Source organism: Rhinoderma darwinii, unplaced genomic scaffold (assembly GCF_050947455.1).
Source record: "Rhinoderma darwinii isolate aRhiDar2 unplaced genomic scaffold, aRhiDar2.hap1 Scaffold_1046, whole genome shotgun sequence".
In the NCBI taxonomy this organism is placed as follows: domain Eukaryota; kingdom Metazoa; phylum Chordata; class Amphibia; order Anura; family Rhinodermatidae; genus Rhinoderma; species Rhinoderma darwinii.
In genome coordinates, this window is record NW_027461930.1 from 36,902 (window position 1) to 59,316 (window position 22,415).

Here is a 22,415-nt window from a genome sequence, read left to right on the forward strand (position 1 = left end):
ATGAGGGCAGGAGGCTCTGATCGCTATTCTAATACACTGCACTACATGCGTAGTGCAGTGTATTAGAGCTGTCAGCTGTTCGCTGACAGCAAGCATAGTGGGTCCTGATTTTGTCGGGACCCACTAGGCTTCCGTCGATGGCGTAGCCAGAGTCCATTGTTAGGATTCTGGTTGCCATAGTAGCCATCACGGCCCGCTATCGTGTAGCAGGCCGGCGATGGCAGCTTAACCCCTAAGAAGCCGCGATCGCTATTGAACGCGGCTTCTAAGGGGTTAATCGGCGGGGACCACCGCGATCGGTCCCTGCACACTAAGCTGTGATAGCCTGCTGTCGGAAACAGCAGGTATCACAGCTCAAACACGCGCCGGGATTAAATGGCGCCGTGTTTACTCAGGTCAGTAATAGTACTGACCTGAGCGCGAACGTTCTACTTAGCAGGACGTACTATTACTGACCTGAGCGCGAAGGGGTTAAAAGTCAGGGAACCCAAGATGCCGACGATTTACATTTTGCCTAAGGTTCACAAGGATAGACAGTCACCCCCGGGACGCCCAATAATTTCTGGTATAGATGGACCTACTGATAAACTAGGGAAATTTGTCGACCAAAAACTGAAGAATTTTGTAAAGTTACTTCCATCTTTTGTCCTAGACACGGGTGATGTGTTGACCAAATTACATAATATAACTATTCCACCTAACAGCATGCTGGTAGGCTTAGATGTGGAATCTCTCTACACCTCAATTCCACACTCTGTGGGTTTAAAAGCCGTTGAATACTATCTTGACCAATATAGATCTGAACTCTCTCATCAGAATGAGTTCATCATTGACATGCTTGAATTTGTCTTAACCCATAACTGTTTTAGTTTTGACAGTAAATACTATTTACAGGTAACTGGTACGGCAATGGGCTCATCATGTGCCCCTTCTTACGCTTGCCTTCATTTGGGATTTTGGGAAATGGTGACGGTCTATCCTTGTGATCTTTTTAAGAAATACGTCTGTCTCTGGCTTCGTTATATGGATGATGTTCTGGTCGTTTGGACCGGCACACATGATGAACTTAAAACATTTGTTGATTCACTAAACATTAATAACTATAATATACATCTGACATATACAGCAAGCGATCGAGAGATAAGCTTTTTGGATCTCCTGATCAAGAAGGAAGAAAATAAGCTAGTAACCAGTACATTTAGAAAATCGACGGCTGGGAATACTCTATTAATGGCACAAAGTCATCACCCCAAATCCCTTATACGTGGCATACCAGTGGGACAATTCCTGCGATTACGCAGAAATTGTTCCGATCTAAGTACCTTTAAGCAGGAAGCTCAGGAGTTAAAGACACGCTTTAAACAGCGCGGCTATTCAACGAAATGTATTAAACGTGGATATAACAGAGCTTTACATACCAGTCGGGAAGCTCTCTTACATCCAACGGAATATAGGAAAATTAAGAAAAATAATACATCATCTCAACCATCCAGGACACAGGTGAGGTTTATCTCCAGATTTGGACTACACTGGGAGGAAATAAGGGAGATCTTAGAGAAAAACTGGCCACATCTCACGTTATGTGAGGAAATTAGGGAAATGATAGGTGATCATCCTAGTATGATATTTAGGAGAGCTCCGAATCTTCGTGACCTTCTTGTAAGATCAGAATTTAGAAGAGATGTAGACACTAAATGGCCCACACATAACCTGAAAGGGATGTTTAAATGTGGGACCTGTTCACAATGTAGATTTGTAAGGAAGAGTGATGTATTCTTTGATTCATCAAATCATCGTAAATTTAATGTCAGAAACTTCCTAAACTGTCGGTCATCTATGGTAGTTTACTTGATCTTTTGTCCCTGCAATAAGTTTTATGTGGGGAAGACTATAAGAGAGGTCCAGGTCCGGATTTCTGAGCATATAAGGGACATAAAAAATGGGGAAGAAAAGAGCCCATTAGCAATGCACTTTAAGGAATACCATCAACAATCTGCAGATGGCCTCAACTTTATGGCCATATACCAATTACCGAAAAACAATAGGGGGGGGAATCGAGATCGCTCCTTACTGCAAAAGGAGAGTATGTGGATTTACAATCTTAAATCACTGGCCCCTCATGGCTTGAACAATGAACTCAAGCTACAGATGTTCCTTTGATGCGGCCGGGGTCCCGAGACCCGGACCACATAATTGGTTTTCAGTGTGTGGCCCGGCTCTTGGGACCCGGGCCGCACCTAAATGTTCCTCCCCTTTGATTGGATAGCATTTGGGGATGACACCCCGACTGGCTTCCATATCTCTAGGGGGGGATATGTGCTCGTTATTCCTGACTATTGGCTCTCTAACTTTACAGCAGTGATCTCTGGTGCATGTGCCTTATTTTTCATTTTTTTAATATTGTTTTTTTTTTTTTTTTTGTTTTTTTTTTTTTTTTTTTTTTTTTTTTTTATTTATATTATATTTTTTGAATTCATTTTGTCTTTTTTATTTTTGATGGGGACAGTCAATGGAGACAATTTTATAGACATACATTGTATTGTATTATTGATAATGATATACTGTTGACACTAAGTACCCTGGTCCCATTTGGGAGCACTAGGGTTAATAGGTGTATTACTACTCGATAAATACTATTGGTTAACAATCCCTTGATATAGAGGATTGGTTCTGATGTTGTAATACACGCCCTGAGGAAGTCACGTCTGTGACGAAACATGTTGGCAATTCTGTGACGTCACATACCGGTGAATGGCAACTTGGAGGTAACTAACCCACATGGATACTATGCATGAGACTTGGACGTAGCACATGATGAATGGACGGAAAGCTGGGAAGCTGCGCACTCCTGCACTCCTGCCCTCCTATTTGGAGTTAAGACTCCTTTGAGCTGGATACAAGGACACAAGGATATTTCACCTAAGTGTGAACCTTACTGGCAATACAAGCTGTCAAAGCTGGGAAACGCATTGCTAGCACTTGCCCTGCTGTGGAGGATACGGCTCTGACTTGCCACTCCCTGCTTTTGCTTGTCCCAGGAGGGGATTCGGTCCTGTGGACTCTCGCATGTTGGAGTGTCGACACACCTGCTGCATGATTATCTTTCCCTGTGCTGGGAGGTTACAGAGGAACGGCACGGAGTGGACAGATCTCTATCTGCTGCCTGCAGTTACTTTACACTGGAGCTTTGAGGAGACACCAGAGTTTTATCTTCTCATGGAGTGACTTGGTCGTTTTCATCTGTAGAGAACCCTATGGACTTCCACATATACTACCTACTGATAAGTATATACTCTTGCATCTATTCATGTGCTCTATGCATTCATTGCATGTATATCCTTGCTAGTAAGCCCATCTGTATACTGCTATCTGATCAGCAGGATCGCTTATATCCATGGATGTTATGTCATTTGTAAATGACCTTGGTTAGTACGTTGCCTCCACTCACTACATTGTATCTGATTCATCCACTTGTGTGGCCTGTATTGAAGTAACTTATTACTTGATACTATTTGTTATATGGCCATGCTAAATGAGAATTTTTCTTAAAACTGATTTATTTGCCATTCATTACCCGGCCGGGTTTGTGATGTCTGTTTGTAGGTTTTTGTGCAAGATTGCATAATTTTACATATATATTAATAAACTTTTGATAATTAAATTGCGACTTTATTGAGCCGAGTGCCTTTTTTACCAGGTTTTTGTTTTTTCTTTTCCTCACTTATACAAGTGTATGCTGGATTTTTATGTTTGTAAAGAGTAACACGCTAACATCTATATGTATAGTAGATGGGGATTACGGTTGTAACGGCCGCCGCCGTCGCTCCCACTGCTCCCCGCCATCATATACTGACCTCTCCACGGCGTCCTCCAGCTCTTGGTGGAGACGACGTTCCTGCCTCACTCTTTTCTAATTGCGGCATCCCTTGCTGCTCTCTCCTTCTGTGTTTCATACACTACCTAGTGCGTGCGCTTGCTGACTCCCCCGATCTTTAGGGCCAGCGCGCACCTACTACTTAACTCTCCCAGGGTATAAAAGGAACCTCCCCCTGTCCACCATTGCTTGAGCAATTTGGATCCTCCCAGCTTGCTAGTGATATCTGATCAATTATTTGTTTTTCCTGTGTCTGACCTCAGCTTTTACCTTGACTCTCCTTGCCTGCTGCCTGCCCTGACCTCTTCCTAGTGACCCGTGACGTACCTCTGCCGCCTGCCCTGACCTTTGGCTTTACCAACCGTGCTCGTCTGCCGGCCTATGCTATACCTAACCTGGCATTCGTCTGCTGTTCCTTTACCATAACGACGGCCATCGCTAAGGGAGACTTCTCTGGGAGGTAGTGAATACCTGGAGTTCCCTTAGATTCCGCTATCTGGTTTAGCCCCATGTGACCCTTGATGACACAGTGGGTTCCCACCATCCTCTGTAGGCCCTATGACAGTCTGTCTATCCACAGGCCCCGTTACAACATTCAGTAGATAAATGTTACAGATACATTATGAATTGGTTATTGTACTCCTTTACTGTTACACTAGGCTCTATTGCCATATGCAGGGTCATTTTAACAAATTTGTGGGGCACGTGGCAAAGATTTAAAAGGCAAATCGGCCCACACCCAGAAGATGTTCATACCACCCCTGTTATCCCACAAAACAGCTCTCAAGGGTTTATGCAAATGTGACCCAAAATAGGCGTTTATGGGAGGGTCTGTGGGTGTTCCTGGGTGGATCGAGGTAGGGCTTAAAATTTCCCTCGAATGGTGATTCAAATTTTAGGAGATCTCCACCCAGGACAACAGCCTCAAAAGCTCCATGTGGTGTGTCAGCCACAAATGTTCCTCAGAGACCGGCATAGACCGCCCACCAGAGTGCCTGCCACTGATCGCCCACCAGAGTGCTTATCACAGATCCACCCAAAGTACTTGTCACAGATCCTTACCCAAGCGGTCCCCTTTATATAAGCGTATACCGGAGACAGTGTATACAGCGGTCAGAAAACATCACATAGCCCCAACATACATATTACATACACTGCCCAGGTGAATAGTGCCATACAGTATATCCCTGTACTGATCTGTGATGTTGCTGGCTGTGTGAGGTGTCCAGGGATTAGGCTACCATGATGATCTATGACTGCGGGGGCAGGGACGGAGGTCACATTGGGGGTAGATACTACATACTCTACACAATTGTGGCTGTACTTTTATTGGGCAGATTCTTCAACTATAACGCTGGCGTGCTCCTCGGTAGTCCTCTATTCGCATTCTCCAGAAACAGCGCCACTCCTGTCCATGGCTGTGTATGGTATTACATTCAAGTGAATAGAGTTGAACCGCAAGACTGTACACAGTCCATGGTCAAGAGTGGCGATAACCCGTTTAAAGCATTTTTTTAATCAATATATACGGCTGTCTTTCCTCCTTTACAAATTGTGATCCCCTCAGCTCAATTGTGACTTGGAAACATATCACTTTTATTGGTAGGAATATTTATTATGTTTTCATTCTTACAGTTTGTTCATATACATAACAGATTAATTCACTGGTGTGGCACTTTAATAATATAGTCTATTGTAATATTCGCTTCTCTGCACTGGCAGTAAGCCCAAGACCCAGCCCAAGTCCTACCAGTCATATTGTGCCCTCTAGTGCTTCAAAGGGGGTCTACATTTAAAAAAAAAAAACTGAGCTTTAGGCCTTATTCAGACATACATGAGGAAACTCGGATGTGAAAAACGGCAGTTTTTCACATCTGAGTTGCCCCGTGTGGGTCCCGTTTTCACGGATCCCCGTAGCCTTTGATTCTATGGAGGTATCCGTGAAAACGGAAGAAAATAGGACATGTTCTATTTTTCAATGGACCCTTCACACGGTCTGCTGAAACAACGGACGTGTGAACGGCCCCATTGAAAAACATGAGTCCGTGTGACAGCGGTTGTTTTAACGGCTGTCACATGGCGTATTCTACGTTAGTCTGAAAAAAGGTCAATTTTACGGGGAAACAAAGGATCAGGCATGTAGAAATCCTACATGCTTGATCTTCTTTCTACCGACATCTGCAGGTAGGGAACTGTTGGGTCCTATATAGAGGAGTTCTTTGGCCGATCCCACCAAAAAGACCAACTTGTCTGGTTAAGAAAACCCAATTTATAATACCATGAGTCAATAGAAGGGAATCCCACGAACAGCACCCTCATTTATCAGCCAGAGTGAAGAGCGGCAACAAAAAGCCTCTCTCCCTCTGAAGGACCGGGCAGCCCATTTATTTCCAACATTCATTTGGGGTCCCTATCGGCCAGAATAGAGAGCGACTTCAAAGAGTGGCTCTTGTTCTAGAGGACCAAACATGTCCATGCATTACATTGATGGTCCTTTGATTTCACTGGACACCATGGAATGCATAATTTACCCTGCGGTGGCACAGTAAGGACTTCCTGTACATTCCTCTACCTCCGAAGGGCAATGTATGGGCAGCCATGACTCGATTTACATTTTTGTAGTCAAATATTGATTCTTCTTAAAGGGATATTCCAGCTAAAAATATTAATTCCACTGGATAGATGGTAAATGTTAGGCTGGGTTCACACTACCTATTTTCAGACGTAATGGAGGCGTTTTACGCCTCGAACTACGTCTGAAAAAACGGCTCCAATGCGTCGGCAAACATCTGCCCATTACTTTCAATGGGCTTTACGATGTACTGTGCCGACGACCCGTCAATTTACGCGTTGATGTCAAAAGACGGCTCGTAAAATTACAGCCTCGTCAAAAGAAGTGTAGGACACTTCTTGGGACGTTTTTGGAGCAGTTTTCTCATAGACTCCAATGAAAACAGCTCCAAAAACGTCCGTAAAAAATGCAGCGAAAAACGCCGCGAAAAATAAGAGTTGCTCAAAAAACGTCTGAAAATCAGGGTCTGTTTTCCCTTGAAAACAGCTCCATATTTTGAGACGTTTTTGATTCTACGTGTGAACATACCCTTAGACTGGTGACTGCTGGGACCCGCATAATCACTTGAACAGGGGACCCCGTTCCCCTGTCCCCCCGAGCCACACAACATACGTGGCAGTAAGCATGCTCCATCAGCTGTACTAGACAGTGTAGTAATATCCAAAAATATAAGACAAATCCATTATTATTCTGTATTCAGTAGAAAGAACAGGGAACAAATCTGGCAAAAAAATCTTCTCTTAAGTTTACTATTACCTAGTATTATGTTCAAAGAATTAAGGGCATAGCAAACAGAAGTAAAAATATATAAATAGGGGTTCCACGTGGAATCGTTCCCTTTAAAAGTAGTCAGCGTAAGGCCATAGCAGAAAAACGCATTGATTATGAGTAATAAAGCTATCGTTTTGGTGGCTTTGATATGAGCATCTAGATTAGGGTTTCGGCAGCTGTCACCACTTTTTTGCATCTTCTTCATGTGTCCGTAGATAGATTTCATAATGGTCACCAGTGATGCTAAAGAGAAAAGAAGCCCCAAAGAAGACAACCCAATGAAAGCTTCATACAAGCAAACACATCTTGGTGGATCGAATGAGGCAGACGTATTTTGTCGGGAAGCATTGAGGACCATCTTTGACCAATTTTTCTCCGATAAGTCCCATGAGAAAGTAAGACTTAATAAGAAGGAGCCAATAACGGATGGAAGTAGGAGCAATAGGATCATCTTGGGGAATCTTCTTTGGAGATACACGTAGAACTGGTGTTGGATGTTCACAATTCGGAAGCAAAAATGTACAGATAGCCAGGTGGAAAGCCAGATGTTACAAGACATTATTGCCAGACACACAACTGTGCTAACCCTTTGGACTTCAAAAGTGAACACCAAATTGATCTGTGGTAACCGCAAAATATATCCACAAAATGTAAGAACTTCGTATAATGAGCTGAAGAAGCTGATGCCACAAATAAGTTGATCAGACCTGTTAATGTTTTTGTTTTTCACCCATTCCAGGGCATTCACGACAAGAAGGAAGGTGTTGCCTAAAAATGAACTCGATAGAGCAATAATATCAATAATTGTTAGCACAATGGTCAACATATTGATTCTCTTTGGTCCTGAAAATTTTTACCGAAGCGTTCTTGTTGACCGAATGTGAAAGGTCTGTAGACAGGACAAATATTAGACACGTCGTGAGTGAACATTGATGAGAACAATGCAAATACTGTCTCCATGCAACTGGACACATCTTTTCAGCTTAACCATTTCCCGGGCATTCACGCCGAGAAATGTACTCAATTGAGTCATAGCCAGGGTTCATCACCAGGATAGTAGTCAGAATGCGACAACCAGAGAATGAGACAGAGGCATAGTTAGAGTACAGGCCAAAGGTTAAAATCAGGAGGAGACTAACCGGTACCAGGTGACAAATCCAAGGAATGACATAGAAGCGAAATCCGGAAAGCCAAGGTCAGGATCAGAGTCAATAGCAAAGGATATACGTTAAAAAAAAAGACAAGGCTTTGAGGTTAGAGTCCGCTTTAAATAAGCTACCAGAGTGATGTCATCTAGGAGGGTCCGGTTGCCATGGCCCGCCAGAACTGCCAGCAGGAGGCATCGCAGGAGGGGGGAGAAGTCATTCAGTTTGCAAGGTAACTTGATGCAGCCTGTGGCTAGAGCCACGGCTGCCACTGGCGACTTGCTGCTGGAACAGGGTAAGGCCTCATGCACACAAATTTATTTTTTTCCTCCCGTAAATACTGGTATAAATACAGGTCCTTGGTCATACGTATTCAACCCGTATTGCACCAGTATTTACGGACCCGTGGGTCCGGTGTCACCAGTATTCCACCCGTATTTATGGGCACGTTTTCGCTTCAGAATTGCACTGCACTAATCGGCAGCCCCTTCTCTCTAGCAGTGCAGGGTAGAGAGAAGGGGCAGCCCTTTCCATAGTAAAAGTAAAAGAAATTCATAATTACTCGGCCGTTGTCTTGGTGACACGTCCCTCTTTCGACATCCAGCTCGACCTCCCTGGATGACGCGGCAGACCATGTGACCGCTGCAGCCTGTGATTGGCTGCAGCGGTCACATGAGCTGAATTGTCATCCCGGGAGGCCGGACTGCAGGAAGAAGCAGGGAGTTCTGGGTAAGTATGAACGTCTATTTTTTTTACAGGTTGATCTATATTGGGATCGGAAGTCACTGTCCAGGGTGCTGAAACAGTTACTGCCGATCGTTTAACTCTTTCAGCACCCTGGACAGTGACTATCCCCTGACATCACCTAGCAACGCTCCCGTAATTACGGGTGCACACACGTAGTCACACGTAATTACGGAAACCCCATAGACTTCTATGGGCCTGCCCGTGCCGTTATTACGGCCTGAAATAGGACATGTTCTATATTTTTCAACGGCCCGGGCACCTTCCCGTACGCATACCCGTGGCCAATAGAAGTCTATGGGCCCGTAATTACGGGCCGTAATTACGGGCCATAATTGCAGGCTTTTTTACGTTCGTGTGCATGGGGCCTAAGGGAAATTATTGAAATTCAACATCAGGAAGAATGGCAGCCAGTAGAACCAAGTGACTATGGGGATTCCAGGAGAGGTAGAAGCTCCATACATATAAATAACATATCTATATATAGCAGGTGGGTATTACCCATAGGTAGTCACTCAGGTTATTTTTCAGATCACAACTGGATATCTGCTTTTACCATATTGATCTAGAATGAGATGCGGTGAAACCAAACCTTTTTCTATTGATTACATGAATCCTTACATATGATAAAGGGCTTTTCAGACCTTCATATTACAGCTCCATGTGGGGTCAGACGCCGATCAGCCAGAACATTAAAACCCCCTGCCGAATATTGTGTAATTCCTCTTATACTGCCAAAGCACGTCATGCATGGACACCAAAAAGACATCTGAAGGCGTCCTGTAGTATCTGGCAGCAAGATGTAAGATACACAATATGGACAAAAGTATTGGGACACACCTCTTATTAATTAAATTTAAGTCGGTCCCATTGCTACAAGTGTATAAAATCCAGCACTCGCCATGGAGTCGGCTTTAAAGACATTTGTGATAGAACGGGTCGTTGTAAAGACATCACTGAATCCCAGCGCGGTCCTGTAATAGGACGTCACCGATGTAACAAGTCAGTTCATGACATTTCATCCGTCCAAGTTATTCCACCATCACCTGTGAGTGATATTATTGTAAAGTGGAAGCTTATAGAAACCACAGCAAATCAGCCACGAAGTGGGGACCACGTAAAGTTACAGAGCCGAGTGCTGGGGAGCATAAAAGTCACCAACTCTCTGATGACTCAATAACTGCAGAGCTCCAAACCTCCTCTGGCATTAATATCCACACAAAAACTGCCCCGGGAGCTTCATGGCACGGGGGCCGAGCAGCTGTATGCCAGTCTTACATCACCAAGCACAATGCCAAGTGCCAGATGGAGTGGTGTAAAGCCGCCGCCACTGGACTCTGGAGCAGTGGAAACCTGTTCTGTGGAGTGATGAATCACACTTCTCTATCTGGAGTCTGATGGACGAGTCTGGGTTTGGTTAATGCCAGGAGAACGTTACCCGCCTGACTGCATTTTGCCAACTGTAATGTTTGGTGGAGGAGGATAATAATATGGGGTTGTTTTTCAGGTGTCGGCCTCTTCGTTCCTGTGAAACGAAATCTTAATCCTTCAGCACACAAGACATTTATGATAATTGTAGCTTCCAACTTTGTTGGAAAAGATTATTAAAGAGAAAGCTTAAAGGGAACCTGTCACCAGCATTTCACCTATTAAACCAGCAATACCAGGTGGTAATGGGTGAAAAATCATTTCTATATAACCTATAATTGTCTTCATATTCTGCTCTGTAGCTTTAGTATTCAGCTTTTAAGTGTTCCCACACCGTATGCTAATGAGCATAAAAGAGTCAAATCTTCGTTTGAAAAGAGTCAGATCTTCCTTTGAAAAGAGTCATATGTTCATTCCTCAAGTCTTTCAGAGTTTACCCGCCTCCTTACTTTTTGATTGACAGCTCATCGCCTTCCCCCAGCACACACAATCCTTGCTTGTGCATTGACATCCTCTTCTGGTGTGTGCTTACAAATGGACACCGGATTATTACGATAAAAGGCGCAAAATGTTTGCAGACCGTTATTTACAGTCGGAGGAGGAGTTTAGGATAGGGGATAACGCCAATGAACTTTTTATAGCAGCGGCCAGTGAGGGACAAGTAAAGTTCAATAGGTGAAATGCTGGTGACAGGTTCCCTTTAAGGCCCCAGGCATTTTGCATCTACAGGCTCCTATATCCCATACAAATTTACTTCTTTTTTTTCTGCAGAGTTTACTAAAGGAACCTTCTAAAGACTGTAACCCTGGGTGGTCCGCTAATTTATTGCAGACTCAAATCAGGCCACTTTAAAAGCCCCTTTAAATTGTACCTCTAGTTATACTGACTCATGTACTGTCTGTAGGTGACCGTGGGTAGCTTTAGGAGCTGGATATCCAGGGGATACATTTACAAAGGGGACTGTTTTGTTGAATTACCCTTAAAGGGATTGTCCACTACCAGACAGCCTATCCAATGGATAGGTCATCAGTATATGATCAGTGGGGGTCTGACACCCAGACCCCGCACCGATCAGCTGCTACAGCTGCCTGCGGGCACCGGACGTCCATGCCGGAAGCAGATGGCTCCGGTCACGAAATAGCGGCCGATTCAAGTGAATAGGAGCAGAGCTGCAGCTCGGCCACTATGCAATGTATGGAGCCAACTGCTTCCAGTCCCGTACATTGCATACTGTGCAATGACATCTGATGCCTGCAGGCAGCCGGAGCAGCTGATCCGTCTGGGGCCCGGGTGTCAGACCCCCACAGATCATATACTGTTGACCTATCCGGTGGATAGATCATCAGTTGTCCGGTAGTGGACAACCCCTTTAATGTGATTAAATTCTAGCTGCCTAAAGTCACCACTAGAGGGAGCATATTTCGCACTTATTTATTTGGAGGTGTATACATTTGTATATGGTAAGACCCTAGTGGTGGCTGAAAAATTGCATTATTGACCTCTATGCTGGTATAGCAGAAAAAGGAGTCACCACGGGCGCTGCTGTACTTCAATGGAACCAAAATGCTTGGAAGGTTCAGATCGTTGGTAATAATGTACGGAAGAGTGTAAGAATAAATGGAATTTATTAATAATATGACTTTTTTTTTTTTTTTTTAAATAAATGGAATTTATTAATAATATGACTACGCGTTTCAATGCCGTACTGGCATCTTCATCAGGTCATGGATGAACAAACAAAAAGTCACTGTTTAAATAGCCATGTTGATGTTGAAAAACCCGCCAATGTGAACGGGGTCAAGGTGTTTAAGTGACGTCACAGTTCAAAGTTCAAAATACACAGGACCGGAGAAACACACAAAAACAGTAAAAGTATGTCATATAATAAAAACAATAAAAAATGAATAGAGAAAGAAGAGTTTAAAATGTATGAAAAGAGAACATAATGAAAACCATGTAATTAAGAAGGTTTGAAATGTAGTACGTAATGTGTGCCGAAGCGACACTGAAAAAAAAGGCTGCCCGATAATATAGAATAATAATGTAAGTAATTAAAAATGTAAGTAATTAAAAATATATAGGTATGGACTACAAAATCCGGTGTATAGTACAAAGGTACTAACCTTTATGTACCAGAATTTATATAATTAACAGAATGATAACCATAATGTCGGCAATGATTCAAAGCGGCGATATACATATAAGGAAATGGGAATAAAACAACCCACTAGTTGAGGCAGGCTAGATTTCAGAAATATTAAATAGCCAAAATTGTATAATAAATTAGAATATAAAACATTATATATGATATATATATATATATATATAAAAAAATGTATATATATATATATATAAAGGTAAAGGTGGTAATACATCGGCAATAGGAAAAAAATTATTTTCATAGAAAGAAATGTCCATATGAATAATAAAACAGTAGAAAAAAATTAACAGAACTGTCGGGAAATGACAGAGAGGTAATAGTCTTATAAATTAAAACAAAGTCGGCAAAGCCGATAAATTGTAATAGATGACAAAACGAAATAAGGAGAAAGCAATGTGTCATGAATGAAATTCAAAAAGGGAACATAATGAATAATATATCTGAGGGGGGGAGCATCAAAAATGTATACGAAATTAACTGGTAACATGGTAAACGGGTTATGTATAAAAGTGATATATATGAGATACACTGAAATGTAAAGTCGGCAGGGCTAAAATGTATTAGGTGATACAGTGAAATCGATATCATAGGTACAGGAATTTATGATCATTAATAAGTAGAGGCATAAAGACAAAAATGATAATAATGATAATGGATGATAATAATGGAAAATGAATAAAATAAAATGAAATATGAAATATAAAATAATAATGAAATAAAAAAAAATAAAAAAAATAAATAACCGGAAAGTAGCATCATAATGTACAAAAAAATATATAATATAACTGTGAAAAATGAAAATGAATGAAAATAAATATAAATGTCAATAGTAATGAATTTAAAGAATAAAACAAAAACAAAAATATGACAGAAGAAGTAGCATCATAATGTACAAGAAAATCACCAGAATAAGTGTAATATACCTTCGTAAACACAATAATATAATGATAAGTTGATAATCAATGATGTTTAACCGCAGAAAACACAAAGTTAAATGATAAATAATAAAGTGATATACTAATCAAGAGTGGATTCGGATATATCATTAAGGCCATCCGGTTGGAGGGTCTTCATTTTAAAGATCCAGTAATTTTCGGGCTGCTTAAGCTTACTATTCATATTATTAGTAAATTCCATTTATTCTTACACTCTTCCGTACATTATTACCAACGATCTGAACCTTCCAAGCATTTTGGTTCCATTGAAGTACAGCAGCGCCCGCGGTGACTCCTTTTTCTGCTATACCAGCATAACCTTCGCGGTCGTTCATTTGAATCACCGGTCCCGAGTCCTGGCAGCAGCTGTACCTTTATCCTTTATTGCCTTCTACCATCCGTTACCAGGTGAGTACCACTCTTCTTGTACACCACTCCATACCTGGGTAACCTGCACTATGTGGCGCCGTGTTTTTTGCTTTTTCTCACATTATTGACCTCTAGAACTATATGTATGGAGCTCTGTATCAAAAAAAACAAAGCTGCATCCTCCAAAAAAATATTTTGTTTTCTACTAATTCTTTATAGAAGTTTGATGCCCTAAAAATTAAATGTTTAAAGCTAAAACTAGAACTAATGAATATTAGGATTATAATAAATATGCGGATATTTTGAGTTTAAAGGCTATGTACACCTTCACCACCATGTTTTGTACTGTCCCAAAGCATCTAAAATGTAAAATTAAGCAACTTTGCAAATAGTCCTGATTAAAAATGTAGTTTTATGTCAGGCCTTTGTCTCCATGGTAACAGACTACAAGTAAACCCTATGTAGTCTGATCTTGCAGCTATGCTATCTAACATCTGTCCCGAACCTATAGCTAACCTACCACAGGTAACTTTTTTTTATTCAATACGGGGGAAAAAGGGCAAGCTGTCTCTATAGAACCACCTATAGATGACTACCCTGTTGTCGATGTCTAACCAAGGAGAATCAGTACCTTCCCAGAGCTGCTTCAAAGGAAACTCACTCAATTGTGCTGCCTACAATTGGGTGTCTCTAGTTTGGCTATTAACCCAAATCTTGTTTCAAGTCTCTAGAAAGTATCGGGCATTAGGTTACAGAATAGTCACCTATAGGTGGCACTAGACAGACCGTTTTCCTCCTTCTGGAGTACCGGTATTTTGTATACATTTTCCCAGGTAACATTGCCTTTAAGACTCCCTGCCAGCAAGTAGAATCAGTACTTTCCAAGAGAAAAAAAAGGAGAAGACTCAAAGTTATGTTTATAAATTGTAATTTATTTCCTACCATTATTACCCTATAATTATTAATATAATATTACTAGAATTATATTACTGCTATCATTATTACCCTAACACTATGAGATCCCTATTCCTAAAGCTGTTGATTCAGAAGAAGGCGAAAAACCCTGGACACATTCGGCCAATTTATGCCACAAGGGAAAATTCCTTCTTGATCCCGGGAAAAGGCGATCAGTCCGAGAACCCTGGATCAAAGCCGCTAATTCCTATTACAGTTTACTAATTATTACAGTTAATTAACCTAAATTATAATGAAATGTATTTAAATTATTATATTGTTAGTATTACTTTGGTGTTGTTAATAATAATATAATGATACTACTATTGCTATCACTAATATCTAAGTCCCTATTCCTAAAGCTGTTGATCCAGAAGAAGGCGAAAACCCTGGACACATTCAGCCAATTCGTGCCACAAGGGGAAAATTCCTTCTTGACCCCGGCAAAAGGCGATCAGTTCGAGAACCCTGGATCAAACTCGCTGCTAAATATTATAGTTTACTATATTTTATAGTTAATTTACCTAAATATGTTATTATTATATTAATTTGTTATTATAAGATTATTATTATTATTATTATTATTATTATTATTATTACTATTATTATAGTGGTATTTTTATTGCATATTTTTAATAAGACTATACTATAATTATTAGTTTATTGAGACTATTCTATTTTTTATATAATCTTATTACTACTATAGAACTACTAATATTACTAACATTTTTATTGTTATTTTCTTATTTATATTTATTATATCCCTATTCCTAAAGCTGTTGATCCAGAAGAAGGCGAAAAACCCTGGACAATTTGAGCCAATTCATGTCACAGGGGGAAAATTCCTTCTTGACCCCGGGAAAAGGCGATCAGTCCGAGAACCCTGGATCAAAGCTGCTGCTATTATTATATAATTATTTTTGTTATTACTCTCTTATTATTATACTATTTCTAATATTACTGCACTCTTGCTACCAATATTAATATGACTGACCTTTTTAATCTAACAATTATTAATATTATTATTATTATCATATTAATAATATTACTGTTGTTGCTGTTGATGTAATAACAGTTAAGATGTTTCCATACAAGTCTTCATCTTCTCATAGGTCTGAGGAGGATGGTCCAGATGATGTTCCTCTTCCCTCTGATGTTCTTCATCATATCATGGAGGAAGGAATGCTGGCGGATTTTCTTTCTTCTTCCTGTCCGACACTGAATTCTTCTCATCGCATCTTTAACCGTTTTCTCTTCCTCCTCCTCCTCTTTCTCTTCATCCTCCTCTTTCTCTTCAACCACATTCTCTTCTTCTTCATCCTCGTTGTCTGATTTCTCATCAACCTCCATGTCTTCCACTTCATTGTCTTCCTCTTCCTTGTCTTCCTCCTCCATGTCTTCCACTTCATTGTCTTCCTCCTCCTTGTCTTCCTCCTCATGGTCTTCTTGCACTTGTTCCTCCTCGCGCTCTTCTGCCTCTCCTTCCTCCTTCTTGACCTCCTCTTCCTTCAGATCCTCACACAGATGGCTTGATGTAGGTTTAGGCTCTTCTTCATCCCACGGCCATGGCAGATATTTCCGTTGAGCTTCGCGGTTCGTTGGCATGAGGCGCTAAGAAGATAAAATATTCAGTCAATTGTCTATTGAAACATTCCAATAACATTATTCCATCTATAGAAAGAACATGGATAAATCTGTTATAGAGAGAACATAATAACCAGTATGATCACTGACCTCCATCTTGAAGATTGGGGATGGTAAGAATTTCGTGCAGTAGATCAGGCGCTGTAGATCTCTCTCCTCCGTGGTGCTGGGGTAAGCTGAAGAGAGAAAACAACCAGATAATGGGATCAGTCATAAAACGACACCATAAACCATAACATAACATTACAAAAATATTCCTTTAATCTGTCATCAATGGAACATGAAAGGTGCTTTATTTTAAAATATTCTGGATTATTGGACGGGCATAGAAAAGTATAGAAATCTTAGTTTCAATCTTCAATTTCCTTACTGGTTCTCTCTGCTCAGTCTTCCACATTATAGTACAGTTCTGTGCTAAATGACCACATTTTAGGGATTATCAGATACAAAGGAATTTTACTGTATTTTGAGATCATCTATCAATCACTTTCTTGTGGTAAAGTCTAATTATTAAAAAAAACTCACTTATGAAGGGTCTAAGTCCAAAAGCGGATTCCTGCTGCCGATAGATGTCCTAAAGAGAAGAGAATCCAGTAAGTGACCTCTTATCCCTCCTCAGGAATGGACAGTAGGACAAGGGGTCAGTTTTACAAATGGGCAGCCAGTGATTTGTGGACTTGTTACCTGTCCGGGGCTCTTACTCAATAAGCGGCTACTTGTCTGAGTGGACAGCCGGCCACATGGACCTCTCCTGCTGGATCCAAGTCTCCTGCTACATGTCCATCACAGGGAAGGAAAAAACAGGACAATGAAGCCACTGACCTCCAGAGATCTGCTGCCCGCTGCCATCCTGTACCCGTCCTGAACTGTAGAATCCAAATCACAATCTGAAACACAAAAAAGAGATGTCGTCCCAGATCTGATAAAGACCCAAAATCCTGCAACTTTCCACATGTATTAATAGTGAATGTCCAAAAATATATATATTTTTTTTTCATCTAAAAAGATCCAAAATACTGAGTTGAATAATTAATTGTTTGGGACGCCAATTACATACGGTAGCTTCAAAATTGTGGCCTGTGATTGGTGCCTCAGGTCACATGATCTATAACCCATAAGTAATAGCAGTGCACAAGTACAGACCACGCAGCGCCATAATCTGGGCAGTGCAGCGCTTGGCGGTCCTATAGCTCCCATAGATCTTGTATGAGGTGTCAGTGTGCGGCTGCATCTCTTTTTACAATCTCCTCCACACTGCGGTCGTCCGGTTGTGGAGGAGAGCAGGGGCGTAGCTATAGGGGTGCAGAGGTAGCAGTAGTACCCAGACCCTGATACCTGAGGGGACCAGAGGCTAAAAAAGAAGACACCAGTATGACAAACATCACATAGTAGATGGGGGCCCTGTTATAAATATCACACTGGGCCCCAGGAGTTTCACAATATGCCTCTGGAGAAACGGATACTGGGGACCCCAGTACTATTGATCGTGGGGGTCCCGGCAGTGATTAAACATGTATGGCCCCTCCGGTGTATAGGTGAGAAATGTTTCTGGTGGGAGAATCTCTTTATCATGAGCGATCATCGTTTTCTGCGGTGTTTATTTCTTACATCTTGACATTATAGAACATTTATCTCTGGAAATCTTCATGTAACATTCTCCACGGTGGATTTTACTGTATTTTGGGCTTTGTACTCTCATATATATATATATACAGACAGTGATAATACATTGGAGTGTGGCCTGTACTGGTATTTGTAGCCGTATAGGAGGAGGAATATAAGTAATACTGGACACAAATACATATGGTATATGGGATTTCATTGCTGCCCTATAAAGATATATGACATGAATATTTTGTCTATGTTAATTCCATTCACAAGTACAGAATACACCCCAAAACATCAACCAAAGAGTCCCCATTTACAGCGTCAGAAGAGTGACCCTATAAACAGTTCCAGCAGACCGCCCCTCATTAAAAATAATGCCAGCAATGCCCACACATAAATAATGCCAGCAGAGTGCCCCTAATAAACATTACAACTGGCAGCAGAGAGTCCCTAATAAACATTACTGGCAGCAGAGAGTCCCTAATAAACATTACTGGCAGCAGAGAGTCCCTAATAAACATTACTGGCAGCAGAGGGTCCCTAATAAACATAACTGGCAGCAGAGAGTCCCTAATAGACATTACTGGCAGCAGAGAGTCCCTAATAAACATTACTGGCAGAAGACGGTCCCTAATAAACATTACTGGCAGCAGAGAGTCCCTAATAAACATTACTGGCAGAAGAGAGTCCCTAATAAACATTACTGGCAGCAGAGAGTCCCTTATAAACATTACTGCCAGCAGAGAGTCCCTAATAAACATTACTGGCAGCAGAGAGTCCCTAATAAACATTACTGGCAGCAAAGAGTCTCTAATAAACATTACTGGCAGGAGAGGGTCCCTAATAAATATTACTGTCAGCAGAGGGTCCCTAATAAATATTACTGCCAGCAGAGAGTCCCTAATAAACATTACTGGCAGCATAGAGTCCCTTATAAACATTACTAGCAGCAGAGAGTCCCTAATAAACATTACTGGTAGCAGAGGGTCGGTTATAAACATTACTGGCAGCAGAGAGTCCCTAATAAACATTACTGGCAGCAGAGAGTCCCTAATAAACATTACTGGCAGCAGAGGGTCCCTAATAAATATTACTGGCAGCAGAGAGTCCCTAAAAAGCATTACTGGCAGCAGAGCGTCCCTAACAAACATTACTGGCAGCAGAGGGTCCCTAATAAATATTAATGGCAGCAGAGAGTCCCTAATAAACATTACGGGCAGCAGAGTGTCCCTAATAAACATTACTGGCAGCAGAGAGTCCCTAATAAACATTACTGGCAGCAGAGCATCCCTAATAAACATTTCTGGCAGCAGAGTGCCCCTAATAAACATTACTGGCAGCAGAGAGTCCCTAATAAACATTACTGGCAGCATAGAGTCCCTAATAAACATTACTGGCAGCAGAGAGTCCCTAATAAACATTACTGGCAACAGAGCCCCTAATAAATATTACTGGCAGCAGAGGGTCCCTAATAAACATTACTGGCAGCAGAGAGTCCCTAATAAACATTACTGGCAGCAGAGGGTCCCTAATAAACATTACTGGCAGCAGAGAGTCCCTAATAAACATTACTGGCAGCAGAGCGTCCCTAATAAACATTACTGGCAGCAGAGCCCCTAATAAACATTACTGGCAGCAGAGAGTCCCTAATAAACATTACTGGCAGCAGAGCGTCCCTAATAAACATTACTGGCAGCAGAGCCCCTAATAAACATTACTGGCAGCAGAGAGTCCCTAATAAACATTACTGGCAGCAGAGAGTCCCTAATAAACATTACTGACAGCAGAGAGTCCCTAATAAACATTACTGGCAGCAGAGAGTCCCTAATAAATTACTGACAGCAGAGAGTCCCTAATAAACATTACTGGCAGCAGAGAGTCCCTAAAAAACATTACTGGCAGCAGAGGGTCCCTAATAAACATTACTGGCAGCAGAGAGTCCCTAATAAACATTACTGGCAGCAGAGGGTCCCTAATAAACATTACTGGCAGCAGAGCGTCCCTAATAAACATTACTGGCAGCATAGCCCCTAATAAACATTACTGGCAGAAGAGGGTCCCTAATAAACATTACTGGTAGAAGAGAGTCTCTAATAAACATTACTGGCAGCAGAGCCCCTAATAAACATTACTGGCAGAAGAGGGTCCCTAATAAACATTACTGGCAGCAGAGAGTCCCTAATAAACATTACTGGCAGCAGAGGGTCCTATATAACCAGTTCCAGCAGACGCTTCCCATCACACAGCCACAGAATAAATGATAAAATGCTGGCTGCCTGCAGCCACCACTAGGGGGAGCACACAATTTCCATATTTATACAGGTTATATAGGAGTTATTGGCGGTAATATAAATACAATGTGACAGCTCCCCCTAGTGACAGTTACCAGCAGTAACCAGTAACATGGGGGATGAGATAAATGGGGGTCAGTTATATCACATTTTGGGGGAACTCACCGACGTCCAACTTCACTCGTCGTTGTCCTGTAACAGACTGAGGACCACTGAGCGGTTGTTGTTTCAAATTCAAATCCAGCGATCCCATTGGCTGCTGCTCAGTGATGTATTTAACAGTAAATTTAAAGGGACATGACTCTTATTTCACTAGACTGCATTTATTATATGTTTGCTGTAATTCTGCTTATAACATGAAGCTGTGGAGATAATCTGCAGGGACGGGTTATATTTCTCTTAATATTGGGATTGGGATTAGAGGTTATATCATTTTCTATCCTGTATCAGGACATTTCTTTTATAATTTGACATATTATTAACTATCAATGTGCCATGAAGGATCTGATATCTGAAATCACAGTTGTTTGATGGACGTTGCTGTTTAACCCCTTCCTGAGCAGGTTATTTGGGGTGATCAGATCTCGGGGTTTCCATCTCTTTATCATTCCAGTGTTTGTTTTATTTCTATCATTTTATTGTAAATGATAATGGAAGTCGGATGACGGCAAATAAGCAGCGAGACCCTCTGTGCTAAGTGGTCAGGGGTGTCGTGGTCTCATCCAGCATCAGAAGGGGGCGCTATTTTTCTCTTTGCTATGAGGCCCCATAAATTCTTACAGAAACATTTGTGCTGCCGATCAGAGAGATTTACCATTCAGGAACATAATAAATCTGGGTGACAAGTCCTATGTGCGCTGTAATGGCAGCTGTACTGGTTGTCACCCAGCTTTCCCAGTCTCCTGAATGACAAGTCTGCCTAATTATACAGTGACCCTGCCCCTGCTGTTATACTGCTGCATTATTAGGTAGGTTTACCCTTCAGGGGTCTAGGCAAGTTGGGTAACAACCCTTATGGAGGCCGTCGTTCTCACCCAGCTTTTCCAGAAACAGAAAAAAACAAAAACATAAGGCCTCGAGCCGCCCACAAATCGCGGCCGTGCACATGGCCACGGCCATTATTTTCTATGAGCCTGGACCGCAGAAGACGGCCGTAATAAGACATGCCCGTTCTTTCTGCGGTCCGGGCTCATTAAAATATGCGATATGCGGGAGGCTCGCAGCTGTCACTCCGTGGCCGACCCGAAAATGGCGGCCGTGCACATGGCTACTGTCGTCTGCATGAGGCCTAATATAAACATTTTACCAAAAACATGTAAAAAACAGTGTAATGAGGACCCCGGGATGTGATGTGATGGGGCAGATCAGAAGCGTGTAAGTGATTGTTGTAAAATGCTGAGCCAACATAATGCTCCGTCTATTAAATAATTAGGACATTGCCAGCGGGCAGGGAGTGGGCATGTAAGGGGCAGGTGCCGCACAGGGATAACTCCTTGGCAGAACGCCACTTATTAGGGATAATTGTAAAGTACAGAAGCCAAAACAAATAAGACTGGATAATATCTGTGTACAATCCTAATATATATATAATGTACCGGCCGCTGGAGTCACATATTCTATCTATCTATCTATCTATCTATCTATCTATCTATCTATCTATCTATCTATCTATCTATCTATCTATCTATCTATCTATCTATCTATCTCTCTCTCTCTCTGTAGATAGCGCCATACATCGCCCAGTAGAGTACGCCATACAGCCCCCCTGTAGATAACGCCATACAGCCCCCCTGCAGAGAACGCCATACAGCCCACCCTGCAGATAACGTCACACAGACCCCCCTGTAGATAACGCCACACAGTCCCCCCTGTAGATAACGCCACACAGTCCCCCCTGTAGATAACGCCACACAGTCCCC

General features: G+C 41.8%; 1 protein-coding gene across 1 annotated transcript; it reads right to left on the minus strand.

The window, feature by feature from the left end:
- Positions 1 to 15,572: 15,572 nt before the first annotated feature.
- Positions 15,573 to 20,749, minus strand: LOC142698903 (uncharacterized). Its single transcript, XM_075847927.1, has 5 exons — positions 20,662 to 20,749; positions 17,420 to 17,484; positions 17,123 to 17,171; positions 16,688 to 16,773; positions 15,573 to 16,564 (listed from the first exon to the last, which is right to left on the minus strand). The coding sequence occupies exons 1-5, from the start codon at positions 20,747 to 20,749 to the stop codon at positions 16,052 to 16,054; spliced, it is 801 nt and encodes a 266-aa protein (XP_075704042.1). The 3' UTR covers positions 15,573 to 16,051.
- Positions 20,750 to 22,415: the final 1,666 nt, after the last annotated feature.